Below are 24,712 nucleotides of genomic sequence, written 5' to 3'. Positions count from 1 at the left end.
GTCTCCTAAGTTAAGACTTGTCACTCGTTGCCAAGCTACCAAGGGTTGAGCTAGGTCTAATTTACTGAGACATAACTGGACCTAAGTGGAGGTTAGTAGCCTATTGCTAAGTGTAGGTACTTACCTGCCCTTACCAATAACACATTTTCCAACAACCGTATAATGTTAAATACGGCCCTTTCCTGCCTTTTCCCTGTCACACAATGCAGCAAGGTGCTTGCTGTAGTGCGCTGCATCACTATCTCATAAATATGCCTGCCCTAAAGTTTTCATAATGTCTTTCTTGTCAAGGACCCATCAGCATTAAACAGGTAACCTCCATGGCCACACTTTTCCCATTTCTAGAGTGCACCTCCGACCACCAAATCCGGCCTGTAGAAGCTCATGAATACCATGTGATTATATCCCAGCCGTGGCATGCATGTGTTAAATATGGTGGGGTGTGATGTTGCCAAAGTCTCCATACCTACAGCTCTCATGGCATCCACTGAGCAGGAACGGTAGGGCTTCCTTCCTGGTCAGTGGAATTCAAATCCAACCAATCCTGGAGCTGCTCTCATGCTGTTTTCAGGATGAGAGGAGCCCCAGGATTCGTGGAAACAGGCCAACCCAGTGCTAACTTGGAGGCTGGGGCCCTGTTTCACCAATCCCCCGGCTGTTTGATAGCCCTTGAATAGCTGGGTCTACAGCGTGCACGTCGGGCTGGCTGTAGCTAGACAGCAGGCCACCCCGACATGGGTACTGTAAGGGGCAACAGTCGTCCTGCAATTGCAGGATGGAGCCCTGCCCCCTACCCATAGGCTAACACTGGACACAGACGAGTGTGAGGGAAAACGAAAATGGCATTTAATATGTCATTTTATTTGTTTGCCTGCTGCGCTCGGAGCAGGCATGGTGACGCTACTCTACTCCTTAGGAGGAAGCGACCGTTGTGTCCTTTCATTCCTTATGAGGCTGGAGCATGCCAAGGGAACCTATGTGTCTCCTGGAGAAAGGATATGCAAACCTGTTGACAGTGGAGGAAGCAAAGAACCTGCTGCCACTTAATTTGCAATGGTCCTGGGGAGTTATTTCTCTCAGGAATAGGTAGAGGCACATGCGCTCTCATAACCACCTGCCCAAAATGAACTCCACCAGCCGGTCAGGCTTGGGATGAGAAAAGGACATTTGTGCCATAACTGTGGGAGCAAATACTACAGCACACATAGAAAACAACCCCCATGCACAGACCACCTCTACCTAAGATCTACCTGCCACCAACCGTCTGAAGTCCTCAACTTACTAACCATTTTTAATCCTTAAGCACCTTTTCAGATCATTCCACGTCCACCTCATCTTCACTAAGGATGCCCTGTGATTGGATTAAAAGTATTGCTTTGTCGTTGCCTCCCTCTCCCTACCGGCTGCCTCATGTCAGCTTCTGCCATTTTGTTCTTGGGTGCCATGCTTCTGAACTACGAGCATCATTTTGGTACAATGTTCATTCGCAAGAGATAGAGACCAATGAAGGCAGATTATTCTAGAAGATGTTGTAGTTCCACCATATAACCTTTTACCTTTTGCGCCACAGGTCCACCAGTTGCGACATTTCCACCATGTAATCCATGTCATGGACAAAAATGATTTCCGAGCTGTTTAGCTCTCGGGGATAGAAGGCTGCCTGAAGGCAGGAGAGCCAATCAATGGCTGGTGCCAGACCCTGGAAGAAATGCAGCATCAGTGGACTTTAGATCAAGGAAAATAATTATAGAAGATTATCCAGTTACTGAACCTACCATAGCATGACAACACATTTAGAGTACCATGGGAAGGTCACCAAAAGGACGGAGTGCAATCAATGAAAAACTTCACCCGTTCACTAGTGGAAAAATACATTGGTGAACAGCCACCATGCTAATCTAGAATCAATTGAAAAGTAATGCCTTTATTATTTATATATTGTTTCATTGGTGTAGTTAGGACAGTACCAACCCACTCAAATACTACCCCTTCTCACCCTATGCTCAATGAAACTGATAGATTTGGGCCATTCTGTGGACTCAGCTTCCATCCTCATTTAGGGCTTGATTTAGACTCTGGCAGATGGGGTGGCTCGATCACAAACGAATATACCCTCTGCCGTATTACAATCCCATATAGCCTATGGGGATCATAATACGGTAGGTGGGATATCAGTCATGTTTGTGATGGACTAACCTGTTGGCTGAACTAAAACATGAGGCCCTTAGCACCTAAAAAACGCAATTCAGGTTTCCTCTGGAATCATTTGGTGGAACATTTTTACAAAATCCTTGTCTCCATGCGTTACTTGTGATAAGTGCTACAAGTGTCTTCTGCATGCCCCTGTTTCAGACTCCAACATTTATTTACTGCAAAGGCCATTGAGGCTGCCCTCTTACATGACTTGCTGTATTGATTCTTGAAATCCTATTAATTTAGGTGACATTTACAGGCACTGTGAAAACTATAGTTTTTAAATCCACTTAAGTATACACTGCCCTGGAGAAGACCATGTTAATTCACTGCATTTGGTTGAAACTTAAACAATATCCGATCTCAGGTTACAATATTTCTATTTTCTGATAATACAACAACTGTTGTGCCTTGCATGTAAAAGGAATTTCACTCTTAAGTTCTATAAATCGCACTCTGCACCTATAGACTGAACACCGTGTCGTCTGCTGCCTGCAAATACTTTCATCCACCATTGCTTTAATTTTTTGTATGATACTAAATTCTTGCATGAAAACCTATGAATGCGTAAAGCATATATCTAGCTTTCTCAGAAATCTTCTATTGGGGTTGGACCAGATCTTGCTGAGCATGGATCCCAATCACTTTTTTTGTAAATATGTCCCCATCAAATAAGTTCTGATTTACGGTTGATTGTTGTTTTGTATAAATATGTAAGTTCCATCTTGGAATACTGGCTAGACCGATCACATTCATAATAAAAAATGATTTAGTACCTTAGCCATAGGCATGTTCCCTGATCTCCCCATCTCTCCAAATTCTGCCTTCCACTCAGATACTTTTTTAAGGCATGGGCAAAGTGGGCATGTTAGACTTGGCATCATTGGCATGGTCTCCCCTAACTTTCTGTCTCTACTTCCCATGTTGCTTCTGTGTGCTGGACTCTGTTTTTTCTGTTTTTGTTTTATCTGGACACTTTACCACTGCTGACCAGTGCTAAAGTGTAAGTGTTCCCTGTATAAATTATATGTGTACATTGGCTTATCCATGATTGGCATATTTCATTTACTAGTAACTCCCTAGTAAAGTGCACTAGAGGTGCCCGATGCCTGTAAATCAAATGCTACGAGTGGGCCTGCAGCACTGGTTGTGCCACCCAAATTAGTAGCTCTGTAAACATGGTTCAGACCTGCCACTGCAGTGTCTGTGAGTGCAGTTTTAACTGCCAGTTCAACTTGTCAAGTGTACCCACTTGCCAGGCCTAAACCTTCCCTTTTCTTACATGTAAGACACCCCTAAGGGAGGCCCTGGGTAGCCCCATGGGCAGGGTCCAGTGTATGTTTAAGGTAGGACATATACTAATGTGTTTTATATGTCCTGACAGAGAAATGCTGCCAAATTTGTTTTTCACTGTTGCAAGGCCTATCTCTCTCATAGGTTAACACAGGGGCTGCCTTTAAATATGATTAAAGTGAAGATTCCCTTTGGGAGCAGATAGACATGTGGATTTTGGGGTCTCTGAACTCACAATTTAAAAATACATCTTTTAGTGAAGTTGGTTTTTAGATTGTGTGTTTGAAAATGCCACTTTTAGAAAGTAGGCATTTTCTTGCTTAAACCCTTCTGTGACTCTGCTTGTTTGTGGATTCCCTGTCTGGGTCAGTTTGACAGTTGGGCTGTTTGCACCTCTCCTCTAGACAGTGACACAAAGGGAGCTGGGGTGTAGCCAGCATATCCTGATGAGCCATCTGGGCTAAGGGGAGGGGAGGAGTGGTCACTTACACCTGAAAGGGCTGTGCCTGCCCTTACACAATCCAGTCTCCAACCCCCTGGTGTGTGTCTGGGGCCTGGCCTGGGCAAGGCAGGATCTTGAAAACAACAGAGACTTCTCTTTGAAGTAGGCCTACTTCAAAGGCAGAAATGGGTATAAGAAGAGCACCCACACCCCTGGAAATTACATTACTTCTGAAGCCAAGAGGAACCTCTGCCAAGGAGAAGAGCTGTAGAAGCTGGAGGAGGAGTACTGCACCTTTGCCTGTGACTGTGCTTTGCTGGGTTGGCCTGCAGTGGCTGCTTCTACCTGAGAGAGGACAAAGACTGACGTTTGTGTGACTTCCCACTGGTGAAGAATCTCCAAGGGCTTGAAACTGAGCTTGCCTCCTGTTGTTGAAGTCTCAAGGATAGCAAAGACTTCTCTCTGCCAGCACTTGGACTTTCTGCTGGGAGTCCTGCCTGCCAAGTGGTCCCCTAACCTATCTCAGGGCCTCTGAAAGGTGCAGCTGATGGAAAAGGACAGAAATCCACGCAAAGACGCCATGCGGCGAAACTTTCGATACACCTCCTGGTTCGCGGCAGAAAAACGGCACGCTGCCAGCCTCGCACCTATAATCGATGCTCCACCTGCATTGCAGCTGGGAGATCGACGCAACGTGGCTGTGGAAACGAAGCGCAACACCCTTAGCGGCTGCTGTTAACGACGCAAGCTTCACGCAGCATGTTTTCTTGACACCGTGCGACCGGATTTTGTTGCAACATCACTGGGCATGGAAAATAAACACAAAGCCTACCCGGACCTGACGTGCCTGTCCACATCAACGCATCGCTGTCTTGCGGAAAGGAAAAATGACGCACGCCGACCAGACCGGAGGGGGAATGACGCAAGGATTTAAGACTCTTATTCTTTAAAAATTCATAACTTGACTTGTGTATGTTGGATTTTTATTGTTTTGGTCTTGTTTTGTTTAGATAAATAGTACCTATTTTTCTAAACCTGTGTTGTATCAGTTTTGTAGTGTTTTCACTGAGTTACTGTGTGTGTTGGTACAAATACTTCACACATTGCTTCTGAAGTTAAGCTTGCCTACTTGTGCCAAGCTACCAAGGGGGCAAACGGGGGTTAACTGAGGGTGATTCTCCTTATCCTGACTAGAGTGAGGGTCCTTGCTTGGACAGGGGGTAACCTGACTTCCAACCAAAGACCCCATTTCTAACATTGGTGACAGCGGTGGGATTGGACTTGTATTTGTACTTGACATACAGTGATTAAGTGTGCACTACTGCTTTCAGTGTAGACCATTACGTGACCACATATTACTTGTTTTTGTGATTTTTACTTTTTTCACTTTTTTAGATTTATTTCCTACTTCCATTTTGTGGTAATCCTTGATTAACTTTTGAATTCCATTTGGGAACTTGTTTTCTGCCTTTGGAACTTTGCATTTTTAACTCTTCATCATGTCTCAATCTGGAGCTGCATCAGCTGGAGCTGCCTTTGATTTAGGGAAACTGGAGAGCTATACCGTTGCCCAGTTGAGGCAGTTCTGCAAAAACCCTGCTTGTCCCATTAAGGGCTCCACCAGGAAGGAGGAGCTGCAAAAGGCACTGAGGGCCTGGGTAATAGCCAAGGAGGCTGAGGGGCACACAGAGGATGATGATGAGGAGGAGGAAGAGCAATCCATCCACAATGGTGTAGTCGGTGGGCCTGTCATGTCCAGGGAGAGGGTCTCCAGGGCAACAGCAGTGTGTCATCCAAGGGTCTGACTCCTGAAGAGTTGCAGGACAGACAAGCAGAGAGGGCTCACCAGTTGTAGTTGGAGAAAATGAGGATGGCCATAGAAGAGAAAATGCTGTTGTTGGCTCATGAGCTCAGCTTGAGGGAGCTGGATCAGAGGAGCCAGTCTAGTAGGGATGGTGCCAGCAATAACACAGTGCAGACTGTGAGGAGGGTGCACATTCCTAAGGACCTTGTGAAGGATTACAAGAGGGAGGATGACATACTATTGTGGTTTAAGGGGTATGAGTCTGCTCTCCATATGAATCTGGACCCTGCAGCTCATTGGGGAGACGGGTCTGTGGAAGCACTTCGAGGTAGAGGGAAGGGATACTCTGACATCCTTAGGGGATCTCCAGGGGCTCACTTACCCTATCCTGAAGGACACCCTGATCACTAGGTATGGTCTCACCCCTGATCAGTATAAGGACACGTTTAGGTCCTATAAGAAGAAGGAATCCCAAACATGGTTGGAATGTGTTGATTCTTTTTGAAGGTCACTGGATGGTTGGGTGAAGGGCAGTAAGGTAACAACATATGAGGGGCTTTACAATCTGATGGCTTGGGAGCACTTGTACAGTTTATGTTTTCCAGAGCTGCGCCAGCACCTAATTGACAGCAAGCTGACTGACCCCAGGAAGCTTGCGCAGGAAGCAGACCTTTGAGAGAGCACCAGGGTCGAAAAGAGGTATGGGGGAGACCATGCCAAGGGTGGGCAGGGTCCCCATCAGAAGAAGTGGGGGGTAAGGGTAAACAGGGGGAGTTCTCAAAAGGGCCCCAACCTAGTTCCCAGGGTAAAGAATCCCAGCCCCCAGTAGAAAAGAAACCATGAGTTTCTACAGGGAAACCTTCAGAGAAGGGGTCACACAAGGGCTTTGCATGTGATCAGGAGGGTCACATGAGGGGGGACCCCAAATGTCCCAAGTGGACACCGGCACCCACTGGTGCTCAGTCACAGGGTTTGGCCAGTGTAGCGCTTGGGGAGGAGTTGGTTCTAGGTTGGTGGGAGCCAGCTGAGATGACCCTTGTCTCAATAGGGGACAGTGAGATGGTCCAGAGGACCCTCGTGCCTGATTACACTAAGAAGTACAGGCGGTGGGTGAACATCAATGGACAGAGATTGGAAGCTCTGAGAGAAACAGGAGCCAGTGTGACTGCAGTGAGGAGTCACCTGGTGTCTGAAGAGGAGATAAATCCCTGTGTACTTCACCAAGTAGTTCGAGCGGACAACTCAGAGCACCTGTGCAGAGTGGCACAGGTTCCATTTGAATTGGGGGGTTCTCAGGTTCCTTGAAGGTAGCTGTGAGTCCAACCATGCCTGTAGATTGTTTGCTTGGCAATGACCTGGAGGATTCTCCTTGGCAGGAGGTGGAACGCCGGTCACACTTGGAAATGTTGGGTCTGCCTGGGTGGGCTGTGTATCTATCCGGTCTATGGCAGCCCGTCAGGGTGATCAGGAGACCCTGGATCCTGAAAGAGTGGCCCAGTGGTCTGCCAGAAGGAAGAAGGGCCAGGGGCATGGGAAACCGGCCCCAGAAGTTCCCACGGTCCAGGAGGAGGCTGAACCTGAGGGGGAGGCCCTGGAGCCTACAGGGGAACAGGTGGCTGAACTGGGTGAGGTCTCTGAGTTGTCACTGTGGCAGCAGGAATGGGGGCCCACCAGGGAAGGATTCTGTGAGGCACAGAAGTCATGCCCTTCTCTGGAGGGTTTGCGGCAGCAGGCTGCACCCCAGGCGTCTGGCAAGGAGCCTGGATCACATTTGATGTACTGGGAGGATGTCCTCCTATATAGCAAGCCTAAGGGTGCTGAGCCTGGGTCAGCCCGTGTGCTGGGGGTACTCCAGTGCTTCAGAGCCTTCCTACTGGGTCTGGCTCATGGCGTGCCTTTAGCTGGTCATTTGGGGCAGGTCAAGACCTTTGAGCGGCTTGTCACCCACTTCTATTAGCCCCAAATGCGCAGGCACTCAGATGCTCATTGTAGGTCTTGCCCAACTTGTCAGTCAAGTGGCAAGAGTGAGGAGAAATGTAATGCTCCCCTCCAACCTTTCCCAGTGGTTAGTACCCCCTTTGAGAGGGTTGGTATTGACATTGTGGGGCCTCTGGATCCCAAGACAGCCATGGGCAACAGGTTTATCCTGGTCTTGGTGGACCATGCCAGCCGGTACACGGAAGCCATTCCTTTGAGATCGATCACTGCCCCTGTGGTGGGCCATCCATTGATGGGGGTTTTTACCCACATGGGGTTACCCAAGGAGGAGGTGTCTGATAGGGGTACTAACTTCAAATCAACATATATGAATTCTCTGTGTAAGGTGTGTGGGGTAACATACAAGTTTACCACACCTTACCACCCCCAAAGCAATGTCTGGTTGAGAGATTCAACTGCACCTTGAAGGGCATGATAATGGGCCTGTCAGAGCCCTTGAGGCAGAAGTGGGACGTCCTCTTGCCATGCCTTCTGTTTGCTTACAGTGAGGTGAGGTGCCTCAAAAAGGGCTTGGCTTTAGTCCTTTTGAGTTGTTAAATGGGCCACCCTGTGAGGAGACCTTTGAGTCTGGTCAATGAGAGTTTAGAGAAAGCCCCTAGTAAACCCCACCCCCCACCCCAGGATGTTTTCAGCTACATGCTTGCTCTGAGAAACCAGACTGTCCACTTCAGGAGTCTCGCCCAGGAGAACCTGGAAGCAAGCCGAGAAGACATGAAATGATGCTATAACCAGAATGCCACTCTGGTCGCGTTTCAACCTGGTCAGAAAGTGTGGGTGATGGCGCCATTGGAGCCTAGGGTGCTCCAGGACAAGTGGTCTGGGCCATTTGAGGTGGTGGAGCGCAAGAGTGAAGTCACCTACATGGTGGACTTGCAAACTGCCAGGAACCCTTTAAGGGTCCTGCATATTAACCGGCTTAAGCCACACTTTGAGCGGACTGAATTGTCCATGCTCTGAGCAACAGATGATGGGGTGGAGGAAGAGAGTGAACCTCTTCCTGACCTCCTGTCTGCTGGAGAAAAAGATGGGTCTGTGGAGGGAGTGATCCTCTCCCCCTCCCTAACCCCAGAGCAGCAGAGGGACTGTCGCCGGATGCTGGGTCACTTCGCCTCACTGTTCTCCCTCATCCCAGGGGTCACACACCTGTGTACACACGATGTGGACACTGGGGACAGTCCTCCTGTTAAACACAAAGTTTACAGAGTGACTGACAGGGTAAGGGCTAACATTAAAGAGGAAGTCTCTAAAATTTTAGTGTTGGGGGTTATTGGGTTTTCCAGCAGTCCTTGGGCCAGTCCTGTGGTTTTGGTCCCAAAGCCTGTTGCTCCTGGTGCCACTCCAGAACTCCGGTTCTGTGTGGATTACCGGGTACTCAATGCGGTCACTTAGACTGACGCGCACCCCATCCCCCGAGCTGACAAGCTCATTGACCAGTTGGGAGTTGCCAAGTACCTATGTTCGTTTGATCTTACCTCTGGGAACTGGCAGATCGCCCTGACTCAGGGGGCTAAAGAGAGGTATGCATTCTCCACCCTAGACGGGCACTACCAGTTTAGGGTGATGCCCTTTGGAATGAAGAAGACCTCTGCCACCATTCAGAGGTTGGTCAACAGATGTTGGCTGGACTGGATGATTTCAGTGCCGCCTACCTGAATGACATTGCTGTTTTTAGTTCTACATGGGAGTAACACTTGAAACACCTCTGTAAAGTGTTGGAGGCCTTGCAGAAGGCAGGCCTCACTATTAAGGCAAGCAAGTGCCAAATAGGGTAGGGTTCTGTGGTGTACTTGGGACACCAAGTGGGAAGTGGCCAGGTGGCACCCCTACAGTCAAAGATTGATACCATTCTGGCTTGGGAGCCCCTTAAGACCCAGACTGAAGTGAGAGCCTTTTTAGGTCTCACAGGATACTATAGGAGGATTGTCAAGGGGTATGGCACAATTGTTGCTCCCTTGACTAAGTTAACTTCCAAAAAGCAGCCCAGAAATGTGATCCGGACTGAGCCTTGCCAGACAGCTTTTGATGCCCTAAAGGCTGCCATGTGCACAGCCCCTTTGCTGAAGGCACCTGACTATTCCAAGGAATTTTTGTGCAAACAGACGCCTCATAGCATGGTGTTGGAGCAGCACTCTCACAGCTTAAAGAAGAGGGCCTGGATCAACCTGTAGCCTTCATTAGCAGGAGGTTACTTCTCAGGGAACGTAGGTGGAGTGCAATTGAATGTGAAGCTTTTGCTGCGGTCTAGGCACTGAACAAGCTAAGACCCTACTTGTTTGGGACTCACTTCCAGGTTCAGACAGACCACAGGCCACTCAGATGGTTAATGCAAATGAGGGGTGAGAATCCCAAATTGTTGAGGTGGTCCATCTCCCTATAGGGAATGGACTTTACAGTGGAACATCGCCCTGGCACTGACCACGCCAATGCTGATGGTCTGTCCAGATTCTTCAGCCTTAGTAATGAGAACTCCCATGAGGTTGGGTAGTTGGTCCCCACTTTCAGCTGGGGGGGACACGTGTTAGACTTGGCATCATTGGCATGGTCTCCCCCAACTATTTGCCTCTACTTCCCAGGTTGTTTCAATGTGCTGGACTCTGTTTTTTCTGTTTTTGTTTTATCTGGACACTTTACCACTGCTGACCAGTGCTAAAGTGTAAGTGTTCCCTGTATAAATTATATGTGTACATTGGCTTATCCATGATTGGCATATTTCATTTACTAGTAAGTCCCTAGTAAAGTGCACTAGAGGTGCCCAGAGCCTGTAAATCCAATGCTACTAGTGGGCCTGCAGCACTGGTTGTGCCATCCAAATTAGTAGCTCTGTAAACATGGTTCAGACCTGCCACTGCAGTGTCTGTGAGTGCAGTTTTAACTGCCAATTCAACTTGGCAAGTGTACCCTCTTGCCAGGTCTAAACCTTCCCTTTTCTTACATGTAAGACACCCCTAAGGTAGGCCCTGGCTAGCCCCATGGGCAGGGTGCAGTGTATGTTTAAGGTAGGACATATACACATGTGTTTTGTATGTCCTGGCAGTGAAATACTGCCAAATTCGTTTTTCACTGTTTCAAGGCCTATCTCTTTCATAGGTTAACGTGGGGGCTGCCTTTAAATATCCTTTGGGAGCAGATAGACATGTGGAGTTTGGGGTCTCTGAACTCACAATTGAAAAATACATCTTTTAGTGAAGTTGTCTTTTAGATTGTGTGTTTGAAAATGCCACTTTTAGAAAGTAGGCATTGTCTTGCTTAAACCCTTCTGTGACTCTGCTTGTTGGTGTATTTCCTGTCTGGGTCAGCTTGACAGTTGAGCTGTTTGCACCTCTCCTCTAGACAGTGATACAAAGGAAGTTGGGGTATAGCCTGCATATCCTGATGGGCCATCTGGGCTGAGTGGAGGGAGTAGTGGTCACTCACACCTGAAAGGGCTGTGCCTGCCCTCACACAATGCAGTCTCCAACCCCCTGGTGTGTGTCTGGGGCCTGGCCTGGGCAAGGCAGGATCTTGAAAACAACAGAGACTTCTCTTTGAAGTGGGCCTACTTCAAAGGCAGAAATGGGTATAAGAAGAGCACCCAAACCCCTGGAAATTAGATTAGATCTGAAGCCAAGAGGAACCTAGGCCAAGGAGAAGAGCTGGAGAAGCTGGAGGAGGAGTACTGCACCTTTGTCTGTGACTGTGCTTTGCTGTGTTGGCCTGCAGTGGCTGCTTTTATCAGAGAGAGGACAAAGACTGACTTTTATGTGACTTCCCACTGGTGAAGAATCTCCAAGGGCTTGAATCTGAGCTTGCCTCCTGTTGTTGAAGTCTCAGGGACAGCAAAGACTTCTCTCTGCCAGCACTTGGGCTTTCTGTTGAGAGTCCTGCCTGCAAAGTGGTGCCCTAACCTGTCTCAGGGCCCCCGAAAGGTGCAGCTGGTGGAAACGGACAGAAATCCCCGCAAAGGCCTCCGTGTGGGGAAATTTCGACACACCACCCACTTTGCGGCTGACAAACGCCGTGCCACTGGCCAACGTGGCTGGGGGAAACGAAGTGCAGCACCCGCAGTGGCTGCTGTAAACGGCGCAAGCTCAATGCATCACGTTTTCTTGACACCATGCAACCGGATTTCGCCGCAACATCGCTGGGTGTGGAAAATCAATGCAAACCCTGCTCGGACCCGAGGTGCCTGTCCGGAACGATGCATAGCTTTCTTGCAGAGAGCAAAAACGGCGCACGCCGACCCGATCGGAGGAGGAACGACGCACGGTCTCACTTGCGAGTGAGAAATCGACGCATTGGCCTTTTCCAATGCACCCTTGTCCGTGCGGTGTTATTTTGACGCAACCCAGGTACTTTTTCATGGTAACAGTGTTCTCACTGTTTTCTAAAGGATTTAAGACTCTTATTCTTAAAAAATTCATAACTTGACTTGTGTATATTGGATTTTTGTCGTTTTGGTCTTGTTTTGTTTAGATAAATATTCCCTATTTTTCTAAACCTGTGTTGCGTCATTTGTTCAGTGTTTTCACTGAGTTACTGTGTGTGTTGGTACAAATACTTTACACATTGCTTCTGAAGTTAAGCCTGCCTGCTCATGCCAAGATATCAAGGGGGGGAGCAGGGGTTAACTGAGGGTGATTCTCCTTATCCTGACTAGAGTGAGGGTCCTTGCTTGGACAGGGGGTAACATGACTGCCAACCAAAGACCCCATTTCTAAAAGGGCAATTTCCCAGGGCCCCCCATCTTCCAAGAGGCCCCTGGGAAAGTGAACTTTCTCTCTAACTCTCATCAGTTTATTCCTCCATCTCAACCTTTAATGTATTATTCAATATTGTTTGGGATCATGGGGTTTGAATTAGCAGAAAATTGGCTATAACACAGAAAGCATTTCTGAACAGGGGCCCCTAAAGTAGGTTTAGCCCATGGCCTGGAAAATCCTTAAGATGACACTGCTTCCCCTAGAGTGATATGCACTGCTTGCGGTCTTTTGGCCTTGGGCCCGAGAAAGCCTTCGTATTATTTGAATTTCTTTTCTGACATAGTAAATGTAAAGTCACTATCATTGTCCAATTCCTTGCCAACCACTATCATTCTTCCAAGTTACCACTTTGTTGCCTTTGTCGTTGTATAGCACCAAGATACTATGTACAGAGGGCCTCATTTACAATGAGCTTGCGTCACTTTTTTTTTTTACCAGTGGCAGCGCAATCTGTGCTCCACACTGCTCCATATCTACAAACTGATGCATTGGGGCCTATGCGTCAGTTTGTAGAGGCCTGCGTCACATTATACTTGCACCAGGTAGAATGTATGCAGTGTGGACATTCCCAGGTTAAAAGCCACATAGAACTGATGCAGGGAAATTTACACTCTACGACGTGACTACGTCAAAATTCTTATGCCTGCTCAGACCAGGTGTAAGGATTGACACAGCGCTTGTAAAATGGGACTCATCTCTGTGTTCTGATGCATTGATGGGGTTCCGATGAGTCACTTTAGCACCAACAGATGCGTCAGAATTTTTTATGCAACCATGAAAACTTGCAACACGGAGCTCTGTATTGTAAATTCAGCGCATCCACAGCATCATTAGAGGATATACAGCAGGTGCAAGAATGGTGATGCATCAATGCTGAGGCGTCAGATTCTTGTAAATGAGGCCCCAGTTTCTTCTCGAAATGTTCTGCTCCTAATAAAATCAAAAAGAGATGTTATCCTCATTGCCTTGCAGCGTACCTGAAGCACTGCTATTGAGGTGGGTGTAAACAGCATCTGCCTCTCCTGCCTTTCTGGTAGAGGGGTAACCACATTGAGAAGCTTGGATGTAAATGCGAAAACAGATGGGATTACCACAGTATTTATCTCTCCTCCAAGGAACGCTGTTAGGTTTTGAAGATATGACAGGTAAACACGGAGCGCCTAGAAGACAAAGTAGAGTAAATGTGCGTCAGAGCCTTGCAATGATACAAAAGCAACTCAGATTAGTTCATCACCTAGTTATGACAAACTGATTCAAGGACCTATGTCTCTTATTCTAACGAGGCCTATGGTATTTGGTAATGGGTAGAATTTACTAGCAAATTAGCCCATAACTCTGTTTTTTGACACAAAGGCTGTTCCTAAAGAAAAGTGTGCACTGTTCTCAGCATTTAAAAAAAAACTTGACATTCTGGATCGTGGGAATTTTGTATGGCAACTAATGTTTTCTGGAAGTGGACATGGGTGAAATTTAAATAACGCTTGTGTAAGTCCCCAAATTTTGGAATTTCGCATCATTCCACATTGTGTAATTATGCTGCCTTTGCATCAAAATGACATCATGGTGGAACAAGATCAATGTGAACAACCAGAATGTGAGTGGCTGCTTTCCTGGTAAATTGTGTTTTCCTCTCTATCTTTTTAGCGTGAAATGTGTCTTTGCATCAAAAATTGATATGCCATCACATTTCAGGCTAAAATATAGTGCTAATTGATAAATCTGCATTTCACGTAACTGCATAATTTTGCGTAGTTTTCCTGATATTTTGCTTAATTGCACAAAAGCAAATTTCAGAAATTTTGCACATCCCTAACCAGAACTATATGTTAGCAGGATGACTGGATAGCGTGCAACTGATCTATGACTATAAATAATGAGCAAGTAAAATGAATCAACCATGACTTGGCCCACAGAAAGCACATGGACAAATTCCACATCCCACCTTTCCATGTACCCCCACTTCTCCTAATGTTCAAACCCACTCAATATCTCACCACCCAAACCTGTGGTACGTCTAAATGTGCCAAAGAGCCCTACCTTGCCACCATCGACATGTCTATGAAAATACAGCCACATTCATAAATAAAAAGGATACCATCACCGTGCCTCCTGTGACATCCATGTGGACATTCACAAACTTGTCACATGTAGTTTCACACTGTGGGAATGCTTAAGATGTATTCCTCTTAAGGGCAGCCGTAAGCCACTTTTCAAGGAGAAAGCCTTCCCAAAATTAGTGAGGATCTAATGGAAGGGGTTCTACATAGAGAAATTAGATTTTTCCATGGAGACTCTTAAAAACAAAAAAAGCTAAAAAAAACACGTATCCTCTACACTTTCCCAGTCAGGAAGATACATCTGTCGCCCATAGGAATGCATCAATGTATACACACAGGTGTTAACCTAAAAAGCAGCAACAGCCGGAGCTTTCTGGGGAATTCTTGGAATTCCTTGTCAATTTAAGGAAATTTGGAAACTTGCTTGAAAGACAGGAATAAAGCTATGGGAGGAAATGTCCAACTTCTTACTCAGTCAGGCCTATTAATGTTGTGTTTTATGGCTTCAGTCTTTGGGCCTGATTTAGATGTCGGCCGATTGATACTTTGTCACACACTTGAGGGACACCTTGTCTGCCATATTACGATCCCTATAGGATATCATTTGATCGTAATACAGTGGACAGGATATCCGTTCTTGACATAGTGTTCCCCTCCCCTGACATCTAAATTCAGCCTTTAATTGTCTTGTGCACATTTATTTGTGTGCAGTCAGTTTAGCACTTCACATTATATTTATGACTTGGTTTATATTTTAATCCTCATCCACTAGAAGCTTCCATGCCTCGTGCTGTACCCTCTGATGTGATTCTTACTGTACCTTTGTGTATTCGCTCTCCTTCTCAAATTGGTTCTTCGACGGCATGTCAAATTCTGGGTGGTCAATCTGTCAGGAGAAGACACATCCAAGCATTAGAAAGTGACATGAGGTGTTCTTTCAGGGGGAGGGGGATGCTCACACTGACCTTGAGAAGTATTTTAGAGAAGAGGGGCAGACGACGTAGAAGATCAAGGCAGGAATGAGGATACGAATTTTTGTAAGTGACCACTTAGAACCTAATGCTGTTGATGGTGACATTTACACCAATTTTAGCCCCTCATACATTATGAGCCTGATTCTGATCTTAGTGGATGGCGTTATTCCATCTGACAAGATCGGAACCAGGCCCATAAATCCCATCCGTCCTATTACAATTCCATTATATCCTATGGAAATCGTAATATGGCGGATGAAATATCCGCCATGTTTGTGATAGAGAATTCAATCCGCCAAGATTGTAATCAGACCCTTAGACTTGAAAGCTGATTGCACAATATTAAAATGAAGAAAATGTGGTAACAAAGTGTGCAATGGAGACTCCAACACTGTTTGCACTTGTTACTTGCCACTTTTTCTGTCAATGCCAAATCTGGAAAAAATATGAGAGAACATTATTTGTGCCTTGACTTTTTCTCAGTACGTAGTAAATGAGCACCATAGCACAGACACAAAGGTTCAAGAAAGATGCTCCATGCACACATTGTGGTGGGCATGAGGCATGGGTACCAGGAGCCAAAATCACATCTCAAATTTGAGAAGCAAATAGGACAAAAATACATTTGAGGTTAAAGGATTGAAAGTAGAAGGTAGGGGTAGAGTAAACACATACATGTGATACACACATATTAGAGTAAACACATACATGACTGGAGGCTGCATGTTGTGGTACAGTGTGATATGTTTAAAATGTGTCTGAGAAGAAACTTTGGTCTGCAGATTACACTTTATTCCTCCTTTGTACATGATTGGGAATTAATGGAGCCTGACCCATGTGACAATGGCTTGGGGGATGGCAAAATGATGTGTGTTGTGCACATGTACAAGGCAAAGATATGTACAAGAGATGGCTTGAAGTTGCATTGCCTTGCATTTTCCAGTGAGCTGGCATTAATCCATGGTTGCAGGGAGCACACCTTACCTCAAGGCTGTGTTACTAGTTGGCAGAGGTTTCAGTTGCGTGCCAATGCTTGTTTGCTTACCCTCCACCCTGGACCGTAGATCACCCTAAAAGGCACATATGCAGCTCAAAGACTCACCCTTCAAAAACTATTGGACACAGACTTAGGGGGTGCATTAATTTCAAAAGTGGAAGATATGGTACTGTGAAAATGGGGTGCCCGCAAGAAGGCATGCGCGTGTGCATTTTTGCCTTTGGTCATCTCTCACTTTGATATCTGCCTCCATGTTGCACTTTCAATATTATTTAACTTTGTCAAAGATCCCCTCATTGACTTGTTGCTTACGTCCTAGTGGTCCATGTGACTTGCATTGAATTTTTATTTGCCCCAGTAAATATTTACCAAAGCAGTTAAAAGTTTGAACATTCATCAACATCACGGCAAGTTCCCATTTTGGCAGATCTTCTAACATTTTAACAAAAATGGTTATTTTGTCTTAGCTTTTGGTCATTTGGTTTTACTGTACATTTGCATGGACTTCTCACAATAGAGGAAATTCACCCCTGTTTCACAGTCTATCTATGGTGTGTACTTTTAGTTCAAATGCCTACACAATCTCAACATTGTACCTTGTTAGCAAACTTTCAGGTTACATCAATAAGCTAAAGTTTTAGCAAAAACCAGACCTACAAAATGTTTCAATACCTATCATATCACTAAGAGAGAAAGCATGCGTGGTCCTCTTCAGGGCAAGTTTGGGTATCTTCTCCCCTAAAGAAATTTGTTTGACACTGTGAATTAATGAATGATCTTACAGCTCATTTTTCCAAATATATTTGCTAAAAGCCACAGATAGTTTTGAAGAGAAAATCAAAAAGTATTTCAATATTTCAGGGTAACGTTCCATACCTAACAGCAAGGGCGGCTCCTCGGTAATAGTGGAGGAGTGTCGCCCCCCTGCTTAGTCAGGCAGGCAGTGACAAATAACATGATAATGAAACAATGTTACTATCGTTTTATTTGTTGCTGTCTCTCTGACAGCTTGGAATGTAGGGCAGGGCCAGACCATCTGGAGGAGGAGTGGTGGGCACTGTAAAGTGCACATGTTGGTTTGGCCGGCTGTCTTAGTCTGGCCACACCGACATGCGCACTTACATATCTCCAACTTGGCTGTGTTACATAGCTGGGTTGGAGAAATGACACAGGCTCCCTGTGCCTGAGCAAACGTCAAACCAGCCCACTCATGCCAATCCCGGCACTGCTCTCATGCTTGTTTAAGCATGAGAGCAGTGTCTGGATTGGGAGCCTGTGGTGACTGCCGGGAAGAGAGGGAGTGGCTGGCAGCAGGTCCGGGAGCAGCAGCAGGACAGACCAGCAGTGGAAGTATGTGTTTTTTTTATTTTTGTATCCCCCCGACAACTCCCACCCCGCTGCCTCACCACCCTTGATTGGCAGTAGCTGCCATTGCATAATAGCATTCTTCCTCTGCAGCAGCAAGTGTTATATGTGCCCAAAGAAAGTCTGTCTGCTTAACACTGGTGACTGCTTGTTGGGCTGAATGGGTGCCAGATCACTCGGCCTATCCAGCAAAGAATGCCTTCCACTTGGCGTGACACAAAGAGCGAGTGTTCCTGTGTCTCAGGTAGCCTGTTAATTTCTAACACTAAGGCCCATATTTATCAGAGTGTTGTGTCTTCCTTGCGCCACTAAAGTGAGATTTATCAAGCCATTGCTTGATAAATCTAGAATAACGCAAGACGATGCAAATAGCTGCCTTGCGTTACTCTGCCCCAGGGAGGAGTTCTGAGGGTGGAGCCTGGGTGTTCCCACACATCCACCCACGGATTTTGGCACATTCCCAGATTTACCATAAGTGGCACAGCTGGGAATGCATCAACATGCTACACCTTCCCAGGGGAGGCATAAAGATGTGGAATATCTTTATTTCTCCTCCTTTTTTTCCTCTTTCCATGTGGACAGCATTCTGCAGCACACATAGAAAGAGGAAATGCCTCTCAGGATCGTTTTGTGTAGGAAGGTGTCCCTTCCTGCACATAACCAAACCTGCTTACAACGCAATGATGCCTGAGTTGGTGCTGGGCAGCCACAAGTGCGCCAACACTAGGAAGGGACAGGAATGTGCTGTCTAATGTTAAATACAATGCATTCCTGCCCTTTCACAAGGTTGCACTGCGTGAAAGTATGATAAATCTGGGCCTATGTTTGTGAATCTTCACCTGAATGACAAATGACCTGCTGACTAGAGATTCATTAGAGAAGACCGGAAGGCATTACTAATAAGGCTATTGCCTTGTGCCCTCTTGTGGTATCTGGTGGTGAGGGCAGCGTATTGGGGGATGTCTGCAAACTAATTAGTACATCCAATAAGCATTTCACTGACAATGGCATGCTTCTCAGGCCCTCGTTACAACTTCAAGACTAAATTCAGATCCCAATTAGAAATTGTGTGATGCTGTCACACCCTCGGAGTGTTGCCCTGATCACTTGCTTCAGGTCACACCTAACAGGTAAACAAAAAGGCAAACAATGCAGAATATGATGTTTTGAATATCTATTTTGCAGGTTATGGTTCGTTTTCATGTTAAAAGCTAGGCTAGAAAGTACACCTGGAAAATACCCCAACCTGGGGTAATTGTTGTTACTTAGGGCCTTATTTATACTTTGATGGATGGGATACTCTGTCACAAATGTGACCAATATCCCATCCGCCGTATTACAAATGCCATAGGATATAATGTAATTGTAATATGGCAGACGACTTATCCGTCACGTTTGTTACAGAGTATCTCATCCGCCAAAGTATATATCAGGCCCTTAGTGTGGTAAATACCCCACCCTCCTCCCCACTTCAAGATCGAAGTTTGGCCACGAGGGAGCTGGTGGAACAGCCATGAAGAAGAACCGGAGCTTGACAGAGGAATGAAAGCACTGGCTGGAAAGACTTGTTTCATACTTTCTGGAAACACTTCCTCACCAGGGCTCTACCTGAAAGCAAAGCAGTGGCGATCCCAAATTGACACCAGCAACAACTAAGAGACTTATGAATGTCGAGGTGATGAATTTAACTTAAATGTCCCCCTTTGTTCTATGAATTATAGCAAGTAAAGCATTCAATTAAATGAGCCAATGAGGTGACCATTAGGTCTCTGACGAGTCTTGATGGTGGAGGCCGACAGGGACACTAGCGTTCTTTCGGGTTGTAAAGTTGTGAGGTGCCTTTGCTGAGGAGAGTGACTTGTGGTGGGCCCATGGTTCAGGTGGAGAAAGTGTGCAAATCGTGGATAGTGGTTGAAGTGCAGACCACTGACTGTGAAGCCAGGGAGGGTTTACAAAACTCAGCGATTTAGGGATGCTCTCACATGAATCACCTGAGATACCAGTGGAAACATGGTCTTCTTCCTGACAATGGCCTGGTTTGGAGTTTGGTAGACGGGTTACTCCGTAACAAACGTGACAGATATATCATCCACTGTATTACAACTTCCATAGGATGTAATCGAATCGTAAAATGGCGGACAGGATATCGGTCATGCTTGTGACGGAGTAACCCCATCCGCTAACCTCTAAATCAGGCCGGATCTGTTGAAGTTTATAAATGAAGTAACATAAGTCATGACGCAGGTATCTGCGTCAGCGTGATCCTACCTGAATGACATGGAGAGTCGGGTTCAGGGGGCTCGAATGCAAGTAGGCTCTGAAGAAAGGGAAGACGTTGTATTCTCCAATCAGGAGCCGCAGGGTCTGGTCGAAGTCTGTCCTATTCCAAGCCCCCGCCACACTCCAGCCTCCAACCTGGAGAAACACAACAGAAGGAATTAATCACCGACCACAATTGCTAGAAAATTTTAAGTAAGAATTAAATATGATGTAAAAAATATATGATATCCTCTGGTGTAAAATGCATGTTGCTATCCTTTCTGTAGTCAAAAGAACCTGTACATCTGTGGCAGTTAGTAAATTTGACTGGTAGAAGCTCATAGGTCTGTAGAGTAATTTAAACCTTTAAGATACTTTAAGTGCTCACAGCAGCCAAACCACAGAGAGAATACATGCAGAAGCCAACATAAAACATACAACTCGTTAAAACTAGACCACACCTTACCATAAATAACCCCTGGCGGCTGTCTCGAAAAAAGACTTTGGAGATATGGGAGCGTCATTTCCGGAATGCAGCCAGCGGTTTTGGCTGCTAATAGTCTCTTCCAGTTCCCAATTTTTTAGCCTTGTCCGAGGCACGAGAGAGCTGTCTTCTGTGTTCTGGGCTGGGACCAGATTTTTTTCAAGACCCCTCGAACATCTGTTCTGTCTGAGTCATAAATTCTAACTTTTATCACATGCATGAGATGTTAGACTCCAGCTCGTGCGTGAAAACGCATTCTCTCAGAGAAGTTTTTGCGCCCATAAGGACTCAGGTTTAGATTTACCAAAATAAAAGTGCACAACCACGGTTTACAGAGATCTGTGCAGAGCCACACTTCCTAAATGTGGCCTCCTTGTTTTGTTGCTCTCTGCTGAGCGCCTCACACACAGCTTTGATGCCTTGCACACGTTTACCCTGGAAGGGCACCCTTACTGAAGAACTCCTGTGCTTAGACCACAGCACACATCCAATGACTGGAATGTTTGGAGAAATGTAAATATTACTACTTCTAGCTCCTCTTTCAAGGAGATCTTTTTTGGTCCAACGCCAGGACTGGCAATCTTTGTAGATCTGGCGTTGCGTCATACACCATGGTGGTAGCGTGGAAACGCACCAGCACCTCAACAAGCACAATGAGTAGGGTCTACAGAAAACATGGGCTGGATTTAAACTTTTCCACCTTCTCGGAACGCTAGGATTAATTGGTGACTTCAGCTTTTCCTAATGAGGACGTCTCACCCACGGTATGTGGCATGCTTCATGATCAGCTACCTCTTCCCACCCTGGTGAGATGATACCACCAGGGCGGACTCAACCTGATGTTATGAGGAGCTTCTTGATAAAAGTTATACCTGGTTAAAGCAGGGACCCAGATCACAGTAAAAATACCCCAGTGTAAACCTAAAGGATTTCCCTTTATTGACAGATGTCCTAGGAACAGATAAAAGAAATATACACTGGATGGTCTAGGAACAATGTCCTTCACATCCAGTAACCTATCAACATGTTTCTGCCCCCTCGTGCCTGACAACTAGTCGGGGGCATTCATCAGGGCTATGCACGATCCCTGTTGGATTATGCTAAGCACATCCATACAGGTGGGAGAGGAATTTCCCACATTCACTGTTGGTACAAGCCAAGCTGGGGATACAAAAACAATTCCCATTTTACTAAATTCAGAAGTCGTGCTTGTTTGCATAATTGTGAGAACTCACAACATGGCACTCTGGTGACACTGCAAATCAAAACACACAACACGCGTCATTCTGTGGTTTTGTGAGAAAACCATGCTTTCATTCAGACGTTCACCTTACCCTACGGTGGGCAGTTACTGGCTTTATGGTCTGGCATGAGGGTGGCAACTCCTGTAGTCACACACTTGAAACAAAGTAGATGAGCGTTACCGCGTTTCATTATGGACAGGGAAGAGTGATGCCAACTTTCAAAGGTCCAAGGACAATTAAAATCAACCATCCCTGGTGAGCAAAGGAGACCCCAAATTCTGAGTAACCCTTAGAGTTATTGGTGGCAGTGGAGGAATATGAGTCCTGAAAAACTAGAGAGGTCATGTCAAGTACCCACAAAGTAGTGCAAAGCAGCGCAAAGGGCCTTTTGTGTAACTGCAACATTTCAGCACAAAAAAGGTTTTCTGCTAGAAAGTAAATGCCCATCACTTTGCAACACGTTCTGACAAACTAATGAATGAAGAGGGCTGGCGTATCCATTTTAATTAAGATTCTTGGGACAGCATGACGCTGGTGAAATAGCTAAATGTACTTTGATGCCAAATGCAAAAAAGCTAAAGCGTAGGACCCACAAAAAGGGGACGCATTTTGAGGTTTTTAATAAATCTGTGTTTGCCAATCACTGTGCTAAATTACAAGAATTGCAACGTGTGACCTGGAAGCATCAAAATCAGTTGTGTCAAAAGCAGTAGCCCACTTGCCTATCAACATAAGATATATACCTGTGATTTGCATGTCACACAGTGTGTTTTGCAGCAATCACATTAATCCTCTATGCTACTTTATGGGTCAAAGTGTGACTGGACAAATCACAGAACTGTGCCAGAGCTGCATTAACCACTAGAGTTATCTTGCCATTGGTAGAATCCCCTCATAGATCCCGGGCACATAGAGATCTCGGCAGGAGGTGTCCTAACCCTGTAAGATATTGTAAATGCAGCATCTGTGGCCAAGTTACTAAAGTAGAACAGCTTTACTGTCACATATCTCCTTGCTGCCAGCTTCTTTGCAGCAGATTTGTTTTTAAATAAATATATAAATGTACAAGTTGATTGTCGGATTCTGCTTTTTAAGGTCTTTCCCTTGTGACTCCGCCTCTTTTCATCTACCTCCCCTCAACCCCCAGTTTATGGGTTCCTGGAGTAAATTTTTTCCAATTTCAGCACTAGAAAGAGGAAAATATTATGTGTGTAAGGCATAAATATAGGGCTGTAAAGGAGGAATCTCAACACAAGTTACAAGAATAAAGTCCACTTCTCTAATCACGAAGGAACGTTCACTTCTGTTGCCAGCGTCTACTAGATGCACATACAGCGCATGTGGACACATAGTGCCCTTCTTGGAGGGAGGAGAATTGAGTAATTCACTGGGGTGGGCAGAATGTTTCATTCCACCTGCGGCACCGGCGGAAATTGGTGACTCTGTGTTACTCTTGTAATGTAGACTCCCAGCCATATTCCATCAATGTCCAGGTGGCAGAATGTTTTCCTTGAAGACTCCAAAAATCTGAGTTGGCAAGGGAGATTTAGGTGGTCATTACGACCCTGGCAGTCAGAGACCGCCAGAGGTAATGTGGCGTCCATACCGCCAACAGGCTGGCGGTATGGAGGCCCTTATTACGACCGCGGCAGTAGCGTCGCGGTCGCACCGCTGGGGCCGGCGGTCTCCCGCCGTTTTAGCCCCAGCGGTGATAATCCGCCAGGGCAGCGCTGCAAGCAGCGCTGCCCTGGGGATTATGACACCCCTACCGCCAGCCTGTTTCTGGCGGTTTGCACCGCCAGGAAGAGGCTGGCGGTAGGGGTGTCCTGGGGCCCCTGGGGGCCCCATGCCACTGGCATGGGCAGTGCAGGGGCCCCCTAACAGGGCCCCGGCCAGCTTTTCACTGTCTGCATAGCAGACAGTGAAAAGCGCGACGGGTGCAACTGCACCCTTCACACGGCCGCAACACCGCCGGCTCCTATGTTGCGGCCTCATCCCCGCTGGGCCGGCGGGCGCAAACTTGGTTTGCGCCCGCCGGCCCAGCGGGGATGTCGTAATGGGGGCCGCGGGAGTGCGGCCGCATTGGCGGCCGCACGGCAAGGTCGTAATGACCCCCTTAGTGTCCCCTAGTACTGTTTTCTATAATGGGCGGTCGTGAGTGGTTGTTGTCAGAGGGCTTCTCCTCAAGTAGATTTGCTGTCGCTCAAAATGATTTTCTAATTGAGGAGCAACTTGATTAGGTGCGCGCTCATGCACACCGTATGATGCCTATCGCACTGAGCTTTCAGTGGTGTTCATGATACTGACACTAAATTGCAGTGGAATCTGCACAAGTGCATTATTCTCCACCCACTTGAGGAAGGCTGTGAGAGTTTTTATGCATCTCTGCAGAATTCCACAGAGTAAAACTCCGCAAGTTCTGCCCACCTCTCATAGGGTGACATGTAGCAAACTTTTGCGAGTCGCAAATGGCCCGATTCGCAATTTGCGACCCCGCAAAATCGGAAATTGGATGCAAAAATCCAACTCGCAAAATTTGCGACCCCATTTTGCGACCTGCAAATAGGAAGTCACAATTTGCGAGTCGCAAACCATATGCAATAGCAACTCGCAAATTGCGACTAGTCGCAAAAAGCCCATTTTGCATGTCCAATTTACCACTAACTCAGAGCAGGTGGTAACCATTACCAAAGTATAAAAGGAGACCCAGAAGGCATCTGGGTTACTCAAGATGGCGGAGATATACCTGATAGCAGCGAGGAGGAGAGTCCACGCAGCCCAGCAGAGGAGGAGGAGGAGCCACAGACAGAAGAAGATATACAGAACAAGGCAGACACTTTTCCAACAAACTGAGGAGGAGATT

The 24,712-nt window shown here is 46.4% G+C and overlaps 1 protein-coding gene across 4 annotated transcripts in view; it reads right to left on the bottom strand.

Annotated features, from left to right (window-relative positions):
- Window positions 1–24,712, bottom strand: part of LOC138303562 (kell blood group glycoprotein-like) — a 265,259-nt gene that overhangs the window by 78,867 nt on the left and 161,680 nt on the right. For all 4 annotated transcript variants that reach the window (XM_069242815.1, XM_069242817.1, XM_069242818.1 and 1 more), the window contains 4 exons: window positions 20,131–20,277; window positions 15,347–15,412; window positions 13,447–13,629; window positions 1,557–1,699 (listed from right to left, as the gene is read on the bottom strand). In XM_069242815.1, coding sequence (XP_069098916.1) covers window positions 1,557–1,699; window positions 13,447–13,629; window positions 15,347–15,412; window positions 20,131–20,277 — 539 coding nt within the window. The remainder of the gene's footprint in view (window positions 1–1,556; window positions 1,700–13,446; window positions 13,630–15,346; window positions 15,413–20,130; window positions 20,278–24,712) is intronic.

The sequence above is a fragment of the Pleurodeles waltl genome, chromosome 7 (genome assembly GCF_031143425.1).
Source record: "Pleurodeles waltl isolate 20211129_DDA chromosome 7, aPleWal1.hap1.20221129, whole genome shotgun sequence".
NCBI lineage: Eukaryota > Metazoa > Chordata > Amphibia > Caudata > Salamandridae > Pleurodeles > Pleurodeles waltl.
The sequence above is the reverse complement of the archived record's forward strand: the minus strand, read 5'-3'. Positions and strand labels throughout refer to the sequence as shown.